Genomic DNA, 18804 nt, shown 5'->3' on the forward strand with positions numbered 1-18804 from the left:
GTGAGAGTGCAAGGATAAACGGAACATACACGCTGCGCATCGGTGTCAAACTGAACAGCCTTTATATTCAGGTTTCCAACTGGGATCCACTTTGAGATTTCTCTTTTCCTGCCTTCATGATCTTTTCTTTTTTTTATTTAACCTTGTGACTACGCCGGCTGATTATTGATGCTGCTCCGTGAACTTGAAACATGACGGGACATAAGTGTCTCGCGTTCACCTCGTCTGCCTCGCCTTCACCTTAACAGGTAACCGCGCGGGGGGAGAAAAAAAAACGCCGGTCTTTCTCGGGACGTGTGCGGGAGATGAGCATTGATTTTGGGACGCGCTCTAATGGAAGACGCCGCAAACCACTGACCACCTGGTTGTGTCTGCTGGAGAGCGACGCTGATCACCGCAATCACCGCAGGTCGCACAATTATTATTAGATCCTGTCCGTTCCTGAAGTTAAATGGGGGAAACGGAACTGCGACATATGCAGCCTCTAATTTACCCCAGTTTGTGCGACCAGCTGCTTTTACCCAAAACCTCTTCTAGAGTCTGATTACTCCTGCGGGCGACTATTTTTTCCTCCTCTTTCCTGGACACAAAGCTTGATCTGACTGAGAAGGATATCTTTTTACCCGAAGAAGCTCGCAGGCACACTGGATGAGAAGACTATGAGCTGACACACTTCAGTTTTTCCCCTGCGCTGTAACGGATTTGGGTATGTACCATATGAATAGGAAAAGCTTTTCAAAATCTGACTGAGCATTTTGTAGGCTTCATTCATGCGTTTTCATTCGTTTGTAAGCCCTCACACAGCTCCTTAATTTTGCCAATTTAAGTGTGAAATTAATAAGATGGTGTAATGTGTTGTGAAGTTTAGTGTCCACGGGGGTTGGAGGCTGTATATTCTTAGTGATCTTGAAATGTGGAGGATTTAGAAAGGGTGCCACAGACATGAATGGCTGCCTTAATGGTTGCTGCAGTGTTTTTGTAGATTTTTTTCCCCCCTCTCCTATGAATTGTTGATCATGGCCTTTGGGCAGATTCATTAGTGAAAAAAAGAAGAAAGTGAATGAAACAGCTGAATGTGAGAAAGGCGCTGTTTGTTAAATACATGTAATTTCTGTGCATGGCAAAGTTATTACACTGAAGAGAAACTCACCCACTCATGTATTCATAGGTTTGCCTGTGGAAGAGTCCTGCCATCACATGCAAGGAGTCACTGCCTGTGACAGCGTTGCATAGAGAGACACCTTTGAGTTGCGAAGGCTGGAAACACATTCACACAGTCATGGATCTAAAAGACTATTACCTGTTGGGTGCCCTGCTCGCCTGCATATGGCTAGATCCTTCAATAGCCCAAGAGCTAATCTACCCCATCAGAGAGGAGCTGCAAGAAAATGTCCTCATTGGGAACATACCAAAGGACCTAAACATTTCCCATACAAATGCTGCCACTGGGGCAAGTGCTAATCTGGTGTACCGGCTCGTCTCCAAAGCAGGAGATAACCCGCTGGTGCGAGTTCTGAGCAGCACTGGCGAGATATTCACAACATCAAACCGAATTGACAGGGAGAAGTTGTGCCCCGGTCCCTCCTTTGAGGACAGCGAGTGCTCCTTTGAAATTGAAGTGGTCATCCTGCCTAATGATTATTTCAGGCTGATTAAGATCAAAATAATTGTGAAAGACACAAACGATAATGCCCCCATGTTCCCGTCCCCTGTGATCAACATCTCCATCCCCGAGAACACGCTCATTAACAGCCGCTTTGCGATTCCTTCTGCCACTGACCCAGACACTGGCCCCAACAGCGTCCACAAGTATGAGCTGATCAACGGGCAGAGTGCTTTCGGCTTAGACATAGTGGAAACGCCTGAGGGGGAGAAGTGGCCCCAGCTCATTGTGCAGCAGAATCTGGACAGAGAACAGAAGGATACGTATGTGATGAAGATCAAAGTGGAGGACGGTGGCAGTCCACAGAAATCCAGCACTGCCATTCTACAAGTTACAGTGACAGATGTCAATGATAACAAACCAGTGTTTAAAGACGGTCAGATAGAAGTGCATATACCAGAGAACTCTCCTATTGGCACGTCTGTGGTGCAGCTCCAGGCCACAGATGCAGACATAGGGGCTAATGCAGAGATCCGGTATGTATTTGGGACTCAGGTGTCTCCTGCTACAAAGAGACTGTTTGCATTAAATACAACATCTGGCCTGATTACAGTGCAGAGGCCTCTGGACAGAGAGGAAACTGCTATTCATAAGCTCTCTGTTTTAGCCAGTGATGGCAGCTCGAGTCCTGCCAGAGCTACTGTTACCATAAATGTGACTGATGTTAATGACAATCCACCTAATATTGACCTGAGATACATCATAAGTCCCATTAATGGCACTGTTTTTCTCTCCGAGAAAGATCCCATCAATACCAAGATAGCTCTCATCACGGTGTCGGACAAAGACACTGACATCAACGGCAAGGTCATTTGTTTCATAGAGAAGGACGTGCCCTTCCATCTCAAAGCCGTGTATGACAACCAGTATCTCTTAGAGACATCTGCGCTGCTCGACTATGAAGGGACCAAGGAATACAACTTTAAAATAGTAGCGTCTGACTCTGGGAAACCAAGCTTGAATCAAACTGCCTTGGTAAGAGTGAGGCTGGAGGACGAGAATGACAACCCGCCTATTTTTACTCAGCCAGTCATTGAGCTGGCTGTTATGGAAAACAACAAACGTGACCTGTTCCTGACAACTCTCAGTGCCACAGACGAGGATAGTGGGAAAAACGCAGAGATAGTTTATCAGCTGGGACCTAATGCATCATTCTTCGATCTCGACCGTAAAACGGGGGTCCTGACTGCTTCCAGGGTTTTCGACAGGGAGGATCAGGATAGGTTCCTCTTCACTGTAACTGCGAGAGATAATGGGACGCCCCCTCTGCAGACGCAGGCTGCCGTCATTGTAACTGTACTGGATGAAAACGATAACAACCCCAAGTTCACTCATAACCACTTTCAGTTCTTTGTGTCTGAGAATCTTCCTAAGTACAGCACAGTGGGAGTGATAACTGTGACAGATTCAGACGCTGGAGAAAATGCTGCTGTTTCTCTTTCCATACTGAATGACAATGAGAACTTTATCCTGGATGCCTACTCTGGGGTGATAAAATCTAATGTGTCATTTGATCGGGAGCAGCAGAGCTCCTACACCTTTGATGTCAGGGCTGTGGACAGTGGCAGGCCCCCTTGCTCCTCAGCTGCCAAGGTGACCATCAATGTCATTGATGTAAACGACAACACCCCCATCGTGATCTACCCCCCCTCCAACACATCGTTCAAGCTCGTCCCTCTCTCCTCTATCCCGGGATCTGTGGTGGCAGAAGTGTTTGCTGTAGATGGCGACACGGGGATGAATGCAGAACTGAAATACACCATCGTGAGCGGGAACAACAAAGGTCTGTTTCGGATTGACCCTGTCACAGGGAATATTACTCTGGAGGAAAAACCAGCAGTGACCGACATAGGCTTACACAGATTAGTGGTCAATATCAGTGACCTGGGATATCCCAAATCTCTCCATACTCTGGTGCTGGTGTTTCTCTACGTCAATGACACTGTGGGCAACTCAACACTCATCTATGACCTCATCCGACGCACCATGGAGACCCCAATTGACCGCAACATAGGTGAAAGCAGTGAAACTTATCAGAGCGGTGATTATTTAACCATAATGATTGCCTTTGTTACCGGCGCCTTAGTGGTGATCATTGTTATCTTTGTCACTGTGCTGCTGCGCTGCCGCCACGCTTCCAGGTTCAAAGCTGCACAGAGGAAAAAACAGGGTGCTGAGTGGATGTCACCCAACACAGAGAACAAGCAGAACAAAAAGAAAAAGCGCAAGAAAAGGAAATCCCCCAAAAGCTCCTTGCTCAACTTTGTCACCATCGAGGGGAACAAACCTGACGACCCCGCCCACGAGCCCATCAACGGAACCATCAGCCTGCCAACGGAGCTGGAGGAGCAAGGGATCGGACGCTTTGATTGGAATGCCACACCAACCACGACCTTCAAACCCAGCAGCCCCGACCTGGCCCGGCACTACAAGTCCGCCTCGCCGCAGTCGGCCTTCCACCTCAAGGCTGACACGCCGGTCTCGGTGAAGAAGCATCACGTGATTCAGGAGCTCCCATTGGATAACACATTTGTTGGGGGCTGTGACACCCTTTCCAAGAGGTCCTCAACGAGCTCCGACCACTTCAGTGCCTCAGAGTGCAGTTCCCAAGGAGGGTTCAAGACGAAGGGGCCCATGCACACCAGACAGCAGGTAAAAGAGCACTTTTACTGGTCTATAAGTACTGCCTATAACTGCCCTGTTCCACAGTGCTAAAGTGCCAGTCTAGATTAGAGACTCACTCTAAGTTTCTGTGAAGCAAAGAAAAGAGTTCTGAGAAAAACTGCTTCAGCAAGTTCCACTGTTTCTCAAACTTAAGAAAGAGAAAAAGTAACTTGAGCATCTGCTAATTAATAGAGTTGATAATGGACTCAACAATCACGTGCATACTTTTGGGGGAATAATTATAGACTGCTGTTTTGTCATTAATATCTATTTAATTCATATTTAACAAAATGCAAGTGGGTGAGTGATTGCCTTGCCTTATTTTGTCTCTTCAGCACCGAGGTTAGATCACTGCTAAAATGTACCAACATACCATTAATTGTGACTCAATGTTCTTTGTGAAAGAAACATTTTTTTCTTGCCTATCTACTCCGATTACTGTTCCCATCATAGATAAATGCTGCACACATTTGCCAAAAAAACTTAGCTGACTTCTCACCTCTATCCTCATAAAACTGAGTGTGTTCATGTCTTTTTGTTTGTTTCTTTGTTTTGGTGTGTTTTGTAATATCACTAAAGACCTTTTCAACACCTGCAGCAATAACAACAGCCAATAATTAGTGCGCTGCGGTGGTATTGTGAATGTCACTGTAGGCTTTGCCACATCATCTAAGCTTGAATTAAATGCCTCCTCTCGAAGCACACTAGCGAACTGAGTGAGGCTCGTCTGGAACTTGATACACATCCAATTCAAAAAGGATTAGCCAATAATGAGCCTCAAATTTCAACGTAATCCATGCTGCTTTTTATCAAAGCCTTATTAATTTTTCTGTTAATAAAGCAGCACTACACAACACACAGTTCTAATCTAATAGGAGCACACGTGGACAAATACAGAGAGCAGCAGAGAGGAGGGATGAGCAGAAAGTGCAGGGGGAGAAATAGGGAGGCAGAAAGGCTGTTGTCAGTGGGTCAGGCTTGACGGGTGGTGGAACTGAACCTTTAGGTGGCAGTGTTGAGCTGCATGGCACAGCTTGGCACTACGCCAACCTGCAGTGGACTTATAAATGCGAGGGAGGAGAAGAAAGGAGTGAAACCTGTGTTGGTGTTCTTAGTGAAATACTCTCGCCTAATGATGTAGAGGCTTGCACGGGGGAAGATTGATAATGGCAGTTAGAGATGAGTGATAAGATCTATCCGGAAGAGAGAGGGTGGAATTACAGGGGTGACACTGTGCGACTCCTATCGACGCATACCTCCGGGTCACTGCATCTGGGGTTGCATTTAATGCCTTTCTGTGTGAGAGGTAGCAGTCAAAAGAGGCATTCAGTTTGGCGTCATTTGCCAGGCGCAGTTCGTGTGTGTGTGAGTGTGTTTGTATGTGTGAAAGAAGAGAGACGAGACGAGGCGATGAAATGGGTGATGGTTGCAGCGGGGGAAGGGGGTGGATTGGGAGGCAGGGGGGTGGGGGGTATTCAACCCTAGAGGAGGACACATGAGATATGACACTATACTGTAAGCACAACTTCATTGATTCGCTCAGTCATCCCACAATTCCACGCAAGATTTATTGGAATCAATAATTCTGACAAATGATTCGAAGACGCACACAAACAGAGCCGGTGTGTTGTATATAGTGCCGTCAATAATATAAATAATGCGCTGCTGCTGATACTTTTTGCTCACACATGTTCCTCTGAAATGTTTGGTACACTGATCGATATACTTCTATGTACTTGTTTATAGTATTAATGCGATCCTGATAGAAGCGGAAGGTTGAATTTGACCTCGAGTTACGCCGCTCATGCTGCTTTGTTTTCACTCCTTAAGGACAAGATACACTTTGTTCGTAGAGCCTTGGCAATCTTACCATCTTTATTTCATACTGTTGCTGAACATTTATAATCAATAAATATATCAATTATTTATTTAGCTCCAAAAGAAACACCGCCATAAAAAGCCCAGGTTAAGTGAGATAACATCCACTTTAGCAGTACCTGTGAATAACTCAGATGAATATGCACTAATATATTTGAATGCACACTAGGGTACGCTTTCTTATCTCCATATACTTATTATTAGAAGAAAAAGTAATTTTCTACCTTCCCGCTGTTAGCTAATGTCTATCTTTAGAGATTCGTAATAAAGACTCTTAGTGCATATCAGCCGTGTTCTCAGACATAATTACTCAAAACATCTCCATGATAAGGATCCCACTTCAGATCTGAGCTTAAACGGCCGTTATTGATTGTGGTCTAATGATCAAACCGCACTGACATGTCTGACTGGGTAAAGCAGGGTATGTTATCAATTACATCCATATTTTGATTGTTTTGCACAGAGCACCCATTTGTATTGACACGTGAATGTCATCTCCATTTCATGAGCATTGATGAGTGGACGCTCATCCAGTTCGTCATGTTCCGCTGTGAAGTCCACCCGCGTACTGACAGACAGACAGAGATTAACTGTAATTTTCCAAAATAAGAAAAGTGAAAGCCAAAAATACCAATTACCTTTGAATGAATCTTTAAACAGACATTATATCCGAAAGGTAATATCAGCGGATTATCATATCGTATTTCCTGCAGAGTAGGACTGCTTTGGAAGGAAGATAAGAACTGCATTATTAAAAGATTTCTCTTACGTACATAGATAATACAAATAATTCAATATCACTTTGAGTTATTTTTAAGTTTTAACATGTGGTTTGGTGCGCCACAAGTTCTGTAACATGCCGAATACTGACACGACGTAAAGCAACACAAAGCTAATTGAAAGAATGATGAAGTTTAGCGCTTTTATTGTTGTCTTATGAGTAAAAAAAACAACATCATCAATCACTCAAGTTTGCCTAAATTGACAGGCAATTAAGCGGAAGAGGATGCTCAAGAGCCCAAATATTTAAAGCTAAGGGGAATAGCTTTTAAAATTGACCTTCTCTCCAAGAGTTGAAAAGCCATTTGGTTCCAGCTCTTAAGAGTCACTTCTATGCAACATCAGCACCAATCAATACATTAGGAAACGGAAAGGAAATTGATAAACAAGCGGGCGGGAGAAAAGAGGTGGGGAATAACAGAAATGAAGGTTTCAGTGGCGACTCCCTCTCAGAGAATACAGAGCGTAGGGGATAGAGAAAGCAGACATCTACAGACAAACGCCTGGTGGAATCGGCTTTATAGAGACCCCGGACTCTGCTGATAGCGATAGAAGCAATCCTTCCCTTCCTTTTTTTTCTCTCTCTCCTACTTATTATTTACCCTCCAGGGACCTACATTAGTGTAAACAACACTGAGGAAAAAAAGCATGAAAACACTGTCCTAGTTTCACAAGGCAACACAAGCATCTAAGAAACTAAGTCTAATCATAGCCGTTTCACCATCAGTCTTACTTTCTGCCTCACGGTGGTCTTACAGGGAGACATAGACGTGGTTCACTAACAGAACACGAGCCCGGCGGCTAGGCATTAACCATGTACTGCACATTAGATCCCTGGGCTCATGTTGTGGACACATTAACATGGTTAGTGCAGGGTTTGGTGCAGGGTTTGCAAGTGTTCAGTATCAATAACAATCCATTTTTTCGGTTCTCTCTCGTCACCATTAACTTTAAATAAACCTCATGGTGGTGAAAATAAGGCTGTTGATTCTCTGCTACGTTATTGAGCATATATAGATGCATGTGTGTCTTCTTGAAGATACACAATAACGCCTCCTTGTCTTTGTTATGGTAATATATATATATATTACATGTTAGGATGCACAATTATAAGCCTTATATAGGGCTTTTATTTGTGCAGCCGTGTGGCCAGAACAACCTCCATGCGCAAGGAAGGCTTAATTGTTGTGGGTTATTAGTGTTTTTCCTGCACGGCAGAAAAGATGCAAGCACTGAAAGGACGTGTACACCTACAGTTCAGTCATCCAACAGCGCTCTGATGTGCTTTCCTGCTGCACAAATCATGCCTTATAGCTCTGGGGAATCAGTAAATCAGCTCCCTTTTTATGCAGATTCACTAGAGTCACAGCACATATAGAATAACTGACAGCATTAGCATATCAGGTTTAATCAGAATAACTTTGTTTTTATTTTTGTCTGTCTGCATCCCGCTCGCGTATCGCTTTCCTTCTTGTTGTGACCACTGCAGTAAAAAAAGGACTTGTGTTACAGTATCAGTCACAATAAATGAGCGGTCCATTAAATATTACAGTAGACAGGGTATTCAATTTAAAGTGCAGGATGAGGAAAAGACCCGTGAGGAAGAACAGGGAATGTTTCGCAGACTATTCCTGGTGTTGTCTTGTCAGTTCATTATAATGAATGGACATTCTATGCAAACAGGAGTTTGTACAGACCATTGTAATTATGGAGCCTTGGGGGAGTCGTCCTTCTTGTGCAGGTTCATTTGCCACATTAATAAGGGGATTAGTAGTACGTACGGGGGCTGATGGCAGCCGGAGAAGTTTGAGAAGATTAATGAACTATGACAATGTTGCACCTGAGGGGAAAAGTCTGTTGCAATATCTTCTGGGTTGTGCTGACACAGAGTTTGGCGCTATGAAAGAGGAAGATGGAGAGAGGCCAGTGATTGTTGCCGACTGTGATCATACATCCTTCTCCTCAGCTATCCTGTCACTTCTCCGGGATGCTGTGTTTGTGATCTCTTATGCTGTACATCCCCACGACACTTTGGAATGAAGACGTTCCAGTGGATGAGAAATAAACCCTTCAAAATAAGAGCACCAACTTGCAAATTTTTATAATATCTGTGCATACTAACCAATGCTTGGATAACTAACCATAAAGACATTAATGAACCACATTTTTTTTTTTTAACATCTTGAGCCAATTCTCTGTTACAGAACAATTGGGTCTTTTGCCAACACCTGATTAATGAAGAAGCAAAGCGCCGGCAGATGCAAGAAGAAACACCTGCACTGCATTCTCTTATTGAGTCAAACGTAGCAGATCCTCAAAACAAATGTAGCTATCAGGAGATCGTAAGCCAATAAGTCCGGGAGTGAAGTTTCTATCAAAGCTTTAAATCATCAGCGGAGGATTTGCAGGGCTCTTTACTGCAGAGAACTTTGTATTCCTTTAAAAAACTTGTCATGTCCTCCATGTCTAGGTGGGTAAAAGGAAATGAAATGGATTGCGGGCTATACTAAGGTAGTGGGTGTGAGTACTACCAGAGTAGATTATCGCCCCAAGGGGGATCCAGTTGTGTCTGCACAAAACAACAAAATAAATCAAAGCTCCCCGTTGGTACTCTGGCTCAACTGTGGAGTTCATTTATATGCTTTTATTTTCCGCTGTTAAGAAAAATGAAGTGCTACTGATTTTTAATATATTTATATATTTATTTATTTATAGCCTTTTTTTTTTCTCTTTGTTGTTTGTAACTGCCAGGGTCAGAAAAAAACACAGATGAAGGCAAATTACCAGGAATTACATTTGATTTTTGTGAACATGTGATTTCATTTCAGTTTGAACCATTTTCATCCGACTGTCCTCATCATTACACTGTTTTATTTTGTCACACATGTACAGTGTAGTTTTGATCATGACAAATGTTGTCATATATCAAAAGGTCTGTGTGTATGCATTATTTTTTTCTCTCTCTCTCTTGGTTTGTTGTTTGTCCATCACAATTTGCCGGCAACCCCATTCATCTCAAATTCATCATCCATTTCTGCGATTTCTCAAAGCAAATTGATTGATGATCAATCTTCAGGGGGTTTGCTTTGAGAAGTTTAATGTTGTGCATGCACAAAGAAAACACAAAGTCATTTTGGCTTTTGTGCGACTGTCATTACTTAATTCATCTCCATGTTTTCACTAATCCACAAAACACATTTCCCATTTATCTCAGGCAATCAATCAAGTTGACATACTAGCTTCATATTTTTTTCCAAACACTGCATGATGAGAAAAAGACAAACTGCAGCTTTAAACACGTACTGTATCCACATCTCCAGTGAATACCTTCAAAATAAGAGTAGAGGGTGGAAGAAAATGTTTCTTGACTACTTGCTTGTCAAAAAAAAATGATTTAAAAAGATGAAGTTATGATGCTACTTCATTGTTTGAATGCCCCCCCCTCCCACACCCCGACAACCCATCTCTCCTCTCCACTCCTCACCCCCTCCACCCACTCCTTAACTCCCCCCTGTCTCCAGCCCACACCTTTCACCCATGTTTTATCAGGGTCAATGCCGTTACATGCAATGTTAAATCACCGGGGGTGTGTTCACCTTTGTCTTCTGATCATTTGTGACAGACGACGCACATAGCCCCACTTCCTTCCTGTTTCCATCCTCGCTCCCTCGTATCATCAGAGAGAGAGGTGCGGGGGTGTGTGTCTGTAAAAAAAAAAAAAAAAAAAATATGGGCAAAGTGGTTCTGTGTGTCCTGACATGACAAACCCAGAGGGAGACGCGTCCTTGTCATCGGGTTGTTGTGTCAAGTGACACGCGGGCCCACTGCTCTGTCACTAGCGTGTGCCAGTGTCTAGACTAATAGTTGTGATAATGGCGTCGCCAGCCAAAAAACGCCCTCGAGCAAAAGAGCCACACTTGACTTGAAATGTGACTGCCATTGACTGCTTTGCCACTGGGCCTCATAGCTCACAGAGACTGTGTAACCCTCATTAATGTAAATCTTTCTTGTATATATGAGATGTTTCATGTAAATTGAACTCCTGGTAATCTTGCCTAATGTGCTGTGGTAAACAATAATGGACTTGTTTTTATTTTTTCTTTTCTTTTATACATTTGCCCTGCCTTTTTTTTTTTTTGTCACTGCTGGGTTTACATTACTTACATCTGAAATAAACTCTGCCAGTTATTCAGTACAATGCAACTCCCATTCTGTTTCTAAAAGCTTTATTTGAACAGTGCTATTCAACCTTTATAATTTCATAATAAATGTTTCAAAGAGATGGTTTCTTTCTTGTTTTTAATTCCTATGTTTGTTCTCGCTTTTTGTGATGTTGTGATAAGACATTATGTGTAAACTGGGATGTGTTTCAGTCAAGCTGCCGTGCTCGAGCCAGTTCTAATCAGCATGGCCCGTAAACGAGTGCTCGGGCTGATTGTAATGCCAAGTTGTGTATTTTAAGAAGCAAACAGATTTTTCTGGTTTGACTGAATCCAGTATTTCAAATGAGGCTAAATCACTGACTGAGTAAAGAGAGGAGGCGTCATTACGAGCATCAAAAAAAACGTTTTCAAGGTGTACATGAGCATGAGATTACTTTAAGATCAGCAGCTCTTAGACAAAGTGAGCCAAATGGATGTAATTATCCGACTTACATTACTTCAAAGGAGATAAAGAAAAGAACAGAAACAATACGTACAAAGTGCTCTTTTAAGGAAGTATTTTAAACCTTTAAAGTCTTTCCTGCACATTTTTGTTTCATCTTTACTCATTCACACTTGAAGTGATAATCTTGAAGATTTTTATTTAAATAAATGTCTGTTAAGTCACTATCTATCGCCGAATGAGTTAACACATGGTGACTGAGCCTGTGGCCCACTGATGAAAGCCTTTGCATTTGCAGTATTACAGACTGGGTGTCTGTGGCGACATTCGCGGAAAAAATCAGAAGCGGTGCCCAGTTAGTGACACGTTTACCATCACCCAGCAGTGGTTGGTCTGCCAGAGAGGGTGGGCGGAGCTAAGCGGCTGCTTTTCCCCTCTTTGCAAGTGTTGCGAGTAAACAATAATCTACTATGGCTGAACAAACAAAGAAAAGATCGAAGACTACAGATACAACTTCAAAAATAAGTGAAAATCCAAAGAAAAAGAAACAAATTGGACGCTCAGATGAAGGCAAACAGTCTAAAAAGGAAAGCGACCGTCAGCGAGGAAAATCAAGAGTTACAACCGGAGCCAACCGTGGACGTCACACGTGCAACACTGTCTGGATATCTGGGAAGTGTGCTCCCGCAATTACCGCTTATCGCCATAGGTGTCGCAAAAGAGAAAGAAACTGAGATCTCTGAGATTAGCACTTTAACTTCAGATTGTATCCAGATTATTGAAGCAGCAAAAGTAGGTGTAGATGATAAAATTTTCACTTAAATATGTCAGGTGTGTAAGCTAAGCTCAGCTAAACTAAGCTAAGCAGCACATTAACAGCAAAAACCTTCACAAGGAATTTTTAATGTCAATCTCTGTCTATAGTCATATCAACAGTAAATTTACCAACTGGGACGTCCTAACCCACACCATCATCATCCTCATCATCATCACCACCAGCACCATCATAACAAACACTAATCTATCCACATGTATTGTTTTGTATCTATGAAATATTACTGAAGAGAAACACTTTTGCAGCAGTATTTCTTTCTTTTGCCAGAGCCACTTTTTGCAGTGACACTTCCATTTGTTAATCTCCGGCTACCTTCCAGTTCAAGAAGTCCACGTGTGTCACCTCTTAACTGGTTTTTGCAGAAGTGGAGAGAAAAAAAAAAGGGGAGGCGGGGGGTTAGTGTGGATTTCAAAGTGCCACGCCAACACATCTATGGAAAGTAGGCCTAACTCAGCTTAATCTGTCCACTCCGTTTTCAAGCCAGCAGCAAAAGCTTAGTCTTCATTTGAGTGAGGACGAGGAGGGGAGAAAATAGAGAATAAATAAATAAATATAGGCTTTAAAGTTTGACCTCATCTATACTGTCACTTTAAAAAAAGCTGTGTGCACTTACTGACTGGAATTTGAAACCTGACTTGTGACCTAAAGTATAATCATATTGCCTGTCCTTTCAGAAAAAATCGGGAGGCTGGTGTTGCATCTCTGAACATTTTATCAGAATATGTGGCCGGGCGTCATGCAATCTTGTGGGGCCAGATATTCCACGTTTTGTGGAATCTGTGTGTGGGATAGCAAGGTTGCAGATAGCATGGCGCTTTGAAAATGCTATGCTATCATGAAATTTAGTGAATGCACTGTGGCAGGTTTACTTTTTCCTGCTTTTGCACGGACTGCTTTTGCAGGCAGACAGCGTTAGAGATGGTCTGAGAAGTGACCTCAGTATGCAAAGTGTGGCTGGTGGGAGAACACGAACAGTCAGCCCTTTTTTTAAGTACAAAGCATTTCTTCAATTAACATGCCAGTGGCAAAATGCAACATATAGGTTTTGACAATGAGGAAGCAATTAACAGATAGCACTCCAGACAAACAAAGAAGTCTTAAACTGAGCCACTTCAGCGAAAAAAGATGCGTTTAAATCCCTGTAGATGTTTCGCAGAAAGAGAAGCAATGTGCAGCCTTTTCAGCAGATTCATAAAGGCCCTGTGTTCACATTCTTCTGTTATACAACTTTGTCATCATGAAATTGAGCGCACATGACAGAGCATAACATCCACTTCAACAATTACCCACACAGGGATGATGTCACATGTCTTTTTAACCTTGTTTGGATAGAAACCAGACTAATTCTGTCCTCAAAGCAGCCCTTGTTTCATTATGCATGGCCGCTCGGCATCGATATTTATAGTAAGCCAATAAAGGTGATTGATTGATGACCCAGAGGCAGTCAAACACATGATTCATTTGCAGCGATTAAGGACAAATTCTGATTTAAAACTTAAATAAATACAAATATTACAAACTAAAATTACCCCATTGCAAGTAAATGTGACGCATTCAAGTGTAAGATTAAAGTTTGAAAAGCAGTGATAATAATTCTGCAGAATGTGACCCCTGAGACCCTAATGTGATTATATTTTTACAGATGCATTCAAGTGTAAGCAACGTTTTGCTGTTAGGTGAAGCTAATTGGAATTCTTTCATACCCTGTTGGGTAGTTTAATATCCAGCAATGCATAATAATTAAGGTTATGTCATGTTTTGTTTGTAAAGTCTTAAGTTGTAAATGTAACCGTGTGTTAAAGAAACAGAGAAATTATTTGGCCGCTGAACTGAACGAAGTTAAAAGCAGCAAAAATGGAAGTTCAAGTACTTGAGAACAAAAGTTGAGCTTGGTTTTTATTCCGCTGCTACTTTACTGTACTCTTAAATGGGACATTGTGTACGCTAAAACAGTTTATTTGCACCAGAATAAACTGCACACATTTAAAAGTGTTATTGAACTCTGCAGAGACACCGTAGAGACGTCTAATGTGCTGAAAAGATTAAGGCTCCACATAAAAAAAAGTCCCTCTGAGAGGTTCCTCTTCTCTTTGCATCATTGTAGCATCACACACTTTGCTCTCATCGGCGTCTTTGTTGCAGGAATAGAAACATTTTTATAAATATGTTTGTGATGCAGCTTTTCTCTGCACACAAGTAAAGAGGTCAAAGTTGAAATTGAGAGTATTTTAATCACCACTTGTGAATTAATATACATCGTAAGGTCCTTACATTTTTTTTAAAGGCATAAATTATATGATGAAAGCAGGGAAATCCATTACTGCACAGGTTTTCACAGATATACAAATAACAGTAAATATCAGGGTAATTTCTAAGAGGCAGGAAAAAGATAAACAAAAACAACTTTGAGGTGAGTTGTTGTGAAGAATGCAGAGCTAAACGCAGGACTAACCAGAACAACACGAGGAAAAGGAGCCTCTGAAGCGGTATCTCTGTAAATCTGTGCCGAAAAGCTGACTTTAGGTTTTTTAGCAAACACTTTGACTCCTCTGAATATGCTTACATATGCTACTTTCTCATATCTTTCCATGAATTGACAGATGCTTTTGAACATAGTGCGCGTTGGCTGGGAGCTTCACTAAATTAGTCATCTGCCCGACGACGCCATTGCACTGAATTAAAATCAGGATCAGTCAGACACTTGAAGAGGGCCCAAGAGCTTGAGCCTTGTAATTTTTTTTCCCTCCTCTCTTCTGCTGATGCACGCACGGTCATACTTCCTTTTAGTGACAGCGTAGAGTAGTCTGGCTGACATTTTCCTCTAGTGTAATCTTCCTTAACCAGTATCTAGTCACTCATACTTTCCCTGTTGGGAGAGGAATGAAAAAAGGTGAGTGCTTTTCTCAGATTGAATCCCCATATGTATTTGGCTCCAGACAAAGAGAGAAACTATTTTCATTTTCACCCTTAACAGCCCAGAATCCTTCAGGACAGCAGTGAGATACGCAGCGCTGTTTCAGGGAGGAGAGAGTCCATCTACTGGCATGTATGTATAAGATCTTTATTGAAGCAAGGCGCATTGTTGCACCGCTGGGAGCCCGAGGCAAATGTTATTTTTCTATTTCCCTTTTGTTTCCAGAGACAGTCTGACACATGTAACCATACATACAAAAAGGAAAAGGAAGATGGCTAAAGGTTACAGGAGTGAACTTTTGACCGGGGGGTTGCGGGGTGAATCTGTGGACATGCAGGATAGATTAGACTGGGGGAGAGAGACCACCTGAGGTACCCTTAAGCAAGGCACTTAACCCCCGCCAGGTCCAGTGGGGTTGCTCCGTTTAACAGACCATTGTTGAACTCGGCAGCTTCCAGGTGTCGATGTGTGAACCTGTATTAGCAGGAGCAGGATATTCCTGGAAATGAGGAATCTGTGCATCTACCCCGCTTGAATTTAAAAACTATCAAGAAAAAGCGACACATATCCATCTTTATTCCTGTTTTCTGCGTGATCTTGTGACAGAGGATTTGGGATTTCACTGCCACTTCGGAGCCTTTGAAGCCGATAAATATGATATTTAGATACAGCCCTTCTAAGACTTGGTCGTTGGTTCCACATGGATTCTTACAGGAAGCGCATTAGACAAAGAATAAAAGCATGAACGTGATTTTATGGGGATTTTGAAGGATTTACATTTAAGCACATGTAATGAACAACATGGAAATAAAAGGGATATCTCAACATACAAATTATAGTTGTCTTCATGAGCATGAACAGCTTGCTTCCAAAAACCTAATCTCAGGTCTTGAACTAAGGTTTACAACACCATATGACATCATGTAATGCACTTTCCAGATTTGTTCTGGAGCCAATATATCTGAGACTGACTGTGCGGCCTTAAACTTCAAAATAAAAGCCAATTCTGCAGAGACAATGTTGGGCAAACATGTAATGTTATCAAAGTAACTCCGGCAGGTATCTCTTGTTCAAGATGAGAGCTTTAGCTGTGTTGGCATTAACAGTGGGAGAGGCTTGATCCCGCTCACTGAACTGTAGTAGATCACAGTATTAAGAATAAATGATGTCCCATGATAAATTGGATGAAGAGCGTTTATTAATTGGTGTTAGGACTAATTATATATTTCCTTAAATCTGTACTACTCCATTAAGGGGATCCCTTCATCACTACAACAAAGCAAGACAACACGTAGTGTGGACGGCATGCGGCCCTCTCTGGTGCGGAGTACAATGAGAGATATGAGTGAATCCGTAGACGTATAATGCTCTTCAGGGAGCTAATTAGATAAGAAGTTGTGATGTATGGCTGCTGGAAGGATGTGTGTCAACCCACTCCTGTTCAATGTATAGACTGCAGATTTGTATTGATTGTATGCTTTGTCTTGCGCCTCAGGCATCAGCACGCTACACTGTAAGCCGCGCGCCTCGCCTTTGTCTGGTGAGTTGAGCAGATAAGGGTTGTGATAAATCTGCCCGAGAATAAGCTGTCATAGAGGTGCCGCACATGGGAATATTTAACGCAAACATAAAATATGGCTTGTCTGTTGTTTTATCGTCGAGGGTATAAGAAATGGCAGGGTTTTAAAATACTCTCAGCCCTTATTTTTTTTGCACTTTTCTATCTCTGCAGCCCGGGCGTGCACAGAAGCTCACAGTCCTGCTCATCTTTGTCAGGGGCCACGGAGCGGACAAAAAAAAAAGGGAACGAAGAGATTCTTTGCACGGACTGGTGAACCAGCACCTTATCGCCACTCAGTAATATGCAGAGGTGTAAAACATTTGGCTAGCTTATTTAGATGAAATGATTTAGTCCTGGTTGTGCAGAGTTAGCGAGGGGCTGATTCAAGAAGTGTGTTGGGGATGAGGAGGGAGGAGGTGAAAATTGGTTTCCACTATCTTCCGGCGCACATAGAGACCCAGCCTGGTTTTTCCTCCCTCTCCACAGTCTCCCCTCTGACGATAACGCGCCCAGATAATGGATATATGCACCCAGATTTATTTTCTATTTCCTGCCACAACTGCTTTTCCAAGAAATGTCTTTTTTTTCCTTTTTTTTAATGTATGAGCTTTATGGCTGCTTTCAGCTATGGCATTCAGAAAGGCAGAGCTCCAGCACCGGAGCAAGGAGGGGAACATTTGCCAGGCAAAAAATAGCAGAGGATGTTCTTTAGAGGGCTGCAACTTTTAGTGTAACATACAAGGAAGCTATAATGCAAGCTGAGATACCGAGGAAGGGAAACTTTATCCACTGTGTTGGCTCGGCTGCCCACAGGGTTTGTATCCCACACAGCATCAGTGCAGGAAACTAATGTAGAACACAAGCTTCCAATTCATTACAAGATGTTCTCTGTTGCTGGAGCAGACTTCAGCATTGTGTGGAATGAAAATAAGTCATTCATTTATCCATAAAAACTTCAAATTGAAGTTCAGATTTGCCGAAGCATTTGTGAAAGAACAGTGACAGTACACACTCACAGGGCTGGATGTAACACCACCGCCCCCTTGTGAGCCCCGATCTCCCCCTTCGCTTCTAATCTTTAAAAAGCTGCAGCTCCGTCTGTCATGTGACATGTGACCCCGCTACATGATTGTTGGGTGGCGCAATGTCCCAGAAACCGACCCTGCTTCTGTCCGATGAACAATGAGGTTCCTTCACCGCCACGGACTCTGGACTGTAGTCGCCCCGGGCCATACATGACATGGAATTTCCCATCAATGGTATATGTGTGTGTGTGAGTGTGTGTGTGTGTGTGGTGATGATGGGACTTAATTCCCTCAACACTTATTCAACGCTGCTCTAAGCTGTTCATCCATTGAGATCAGTGGCTTCCTTGTTATTGTCCATATCTCAACAGTAGGAAGTGTGTGCATGTTTGTGTGTGTATGTGTGTGTGTGTGTGTGTCCACTTATTAATAGCCAAGCCTCTGGGATAATATTCATATCCAGAACAGGACAGAGGGGATTTAAAGCAACACACCGGGCAGATTGGACTGATTAATATCTTAGAGGAGTTTGTCCTCTGATCTGGTGTTTATTTTGTCATTAGGAAAACACAGTTTGGAGCCATGTCTGCCCTACTGACAGAGAAGGACATTATTGATTAGTAATGGCCATGTGGCTTGTAAAGAATACATTAGTCTGTCATGATGCTCGCTCCATTTTATAAGGACACTCGTCTGATGCATTCACCGCAGGAAATAACTACCCAGTATAATGAGCGTTATTGAGTCTGAGATAGAGACATAAATATCTGTCTTTCCAGATGTAGCGGAAATTACTCACCGGTTTTCTTGCTTTATGAAATATAACGTTGTATAGAGTGTTGATGGCTCAGTGTGAGACCTAACGCAGTGGAAGCAGGG

The 18804-nt window shown here is 42.6% G+C and overlaps 1 protein-coding gene across 4 annotated transcripts in view; it reads left to right on the forward strand.

The window, feature by feature from the left end:
- The first annotated feature begins 1279 nt into the window (after positions 1-1279).
- Positions 1280-18804, forward strand: part of LOC138605332 (protocadherin-9) — a 220844-nt gene continuing 203319 nt past the window's right edge. For all 4 annotated transcript variants that reach the window (XM_069677934.1, XM_069679326.1, XM_069678682.1 and 1 more), the window contains exon 1: positions 1280-4315. In XM_069677934.1, the coding sequence (XP_069534035.1) occupies positions 1280-4315 (3036 nt within the window). The remainder of the gene's footprint in view (positions 4316-18804) is intronic.

Source organism: Semicossyphus pulcher, unplaced genomic scaffold (genome assembly GCF_022749685.1).
Source record: "Semicossyphus pulcher isolate SPU_LCO1_2020_fin unplaced genomic scaffold, fSemPul1.0.p SCAF_1, whole genome shotgun sequence".
NCBI lineage: Eukaryota > Metazoa > Chordata > Actinopteri > Labriformes > Labridae > Semicossyphus > Semicossyphus pulcher.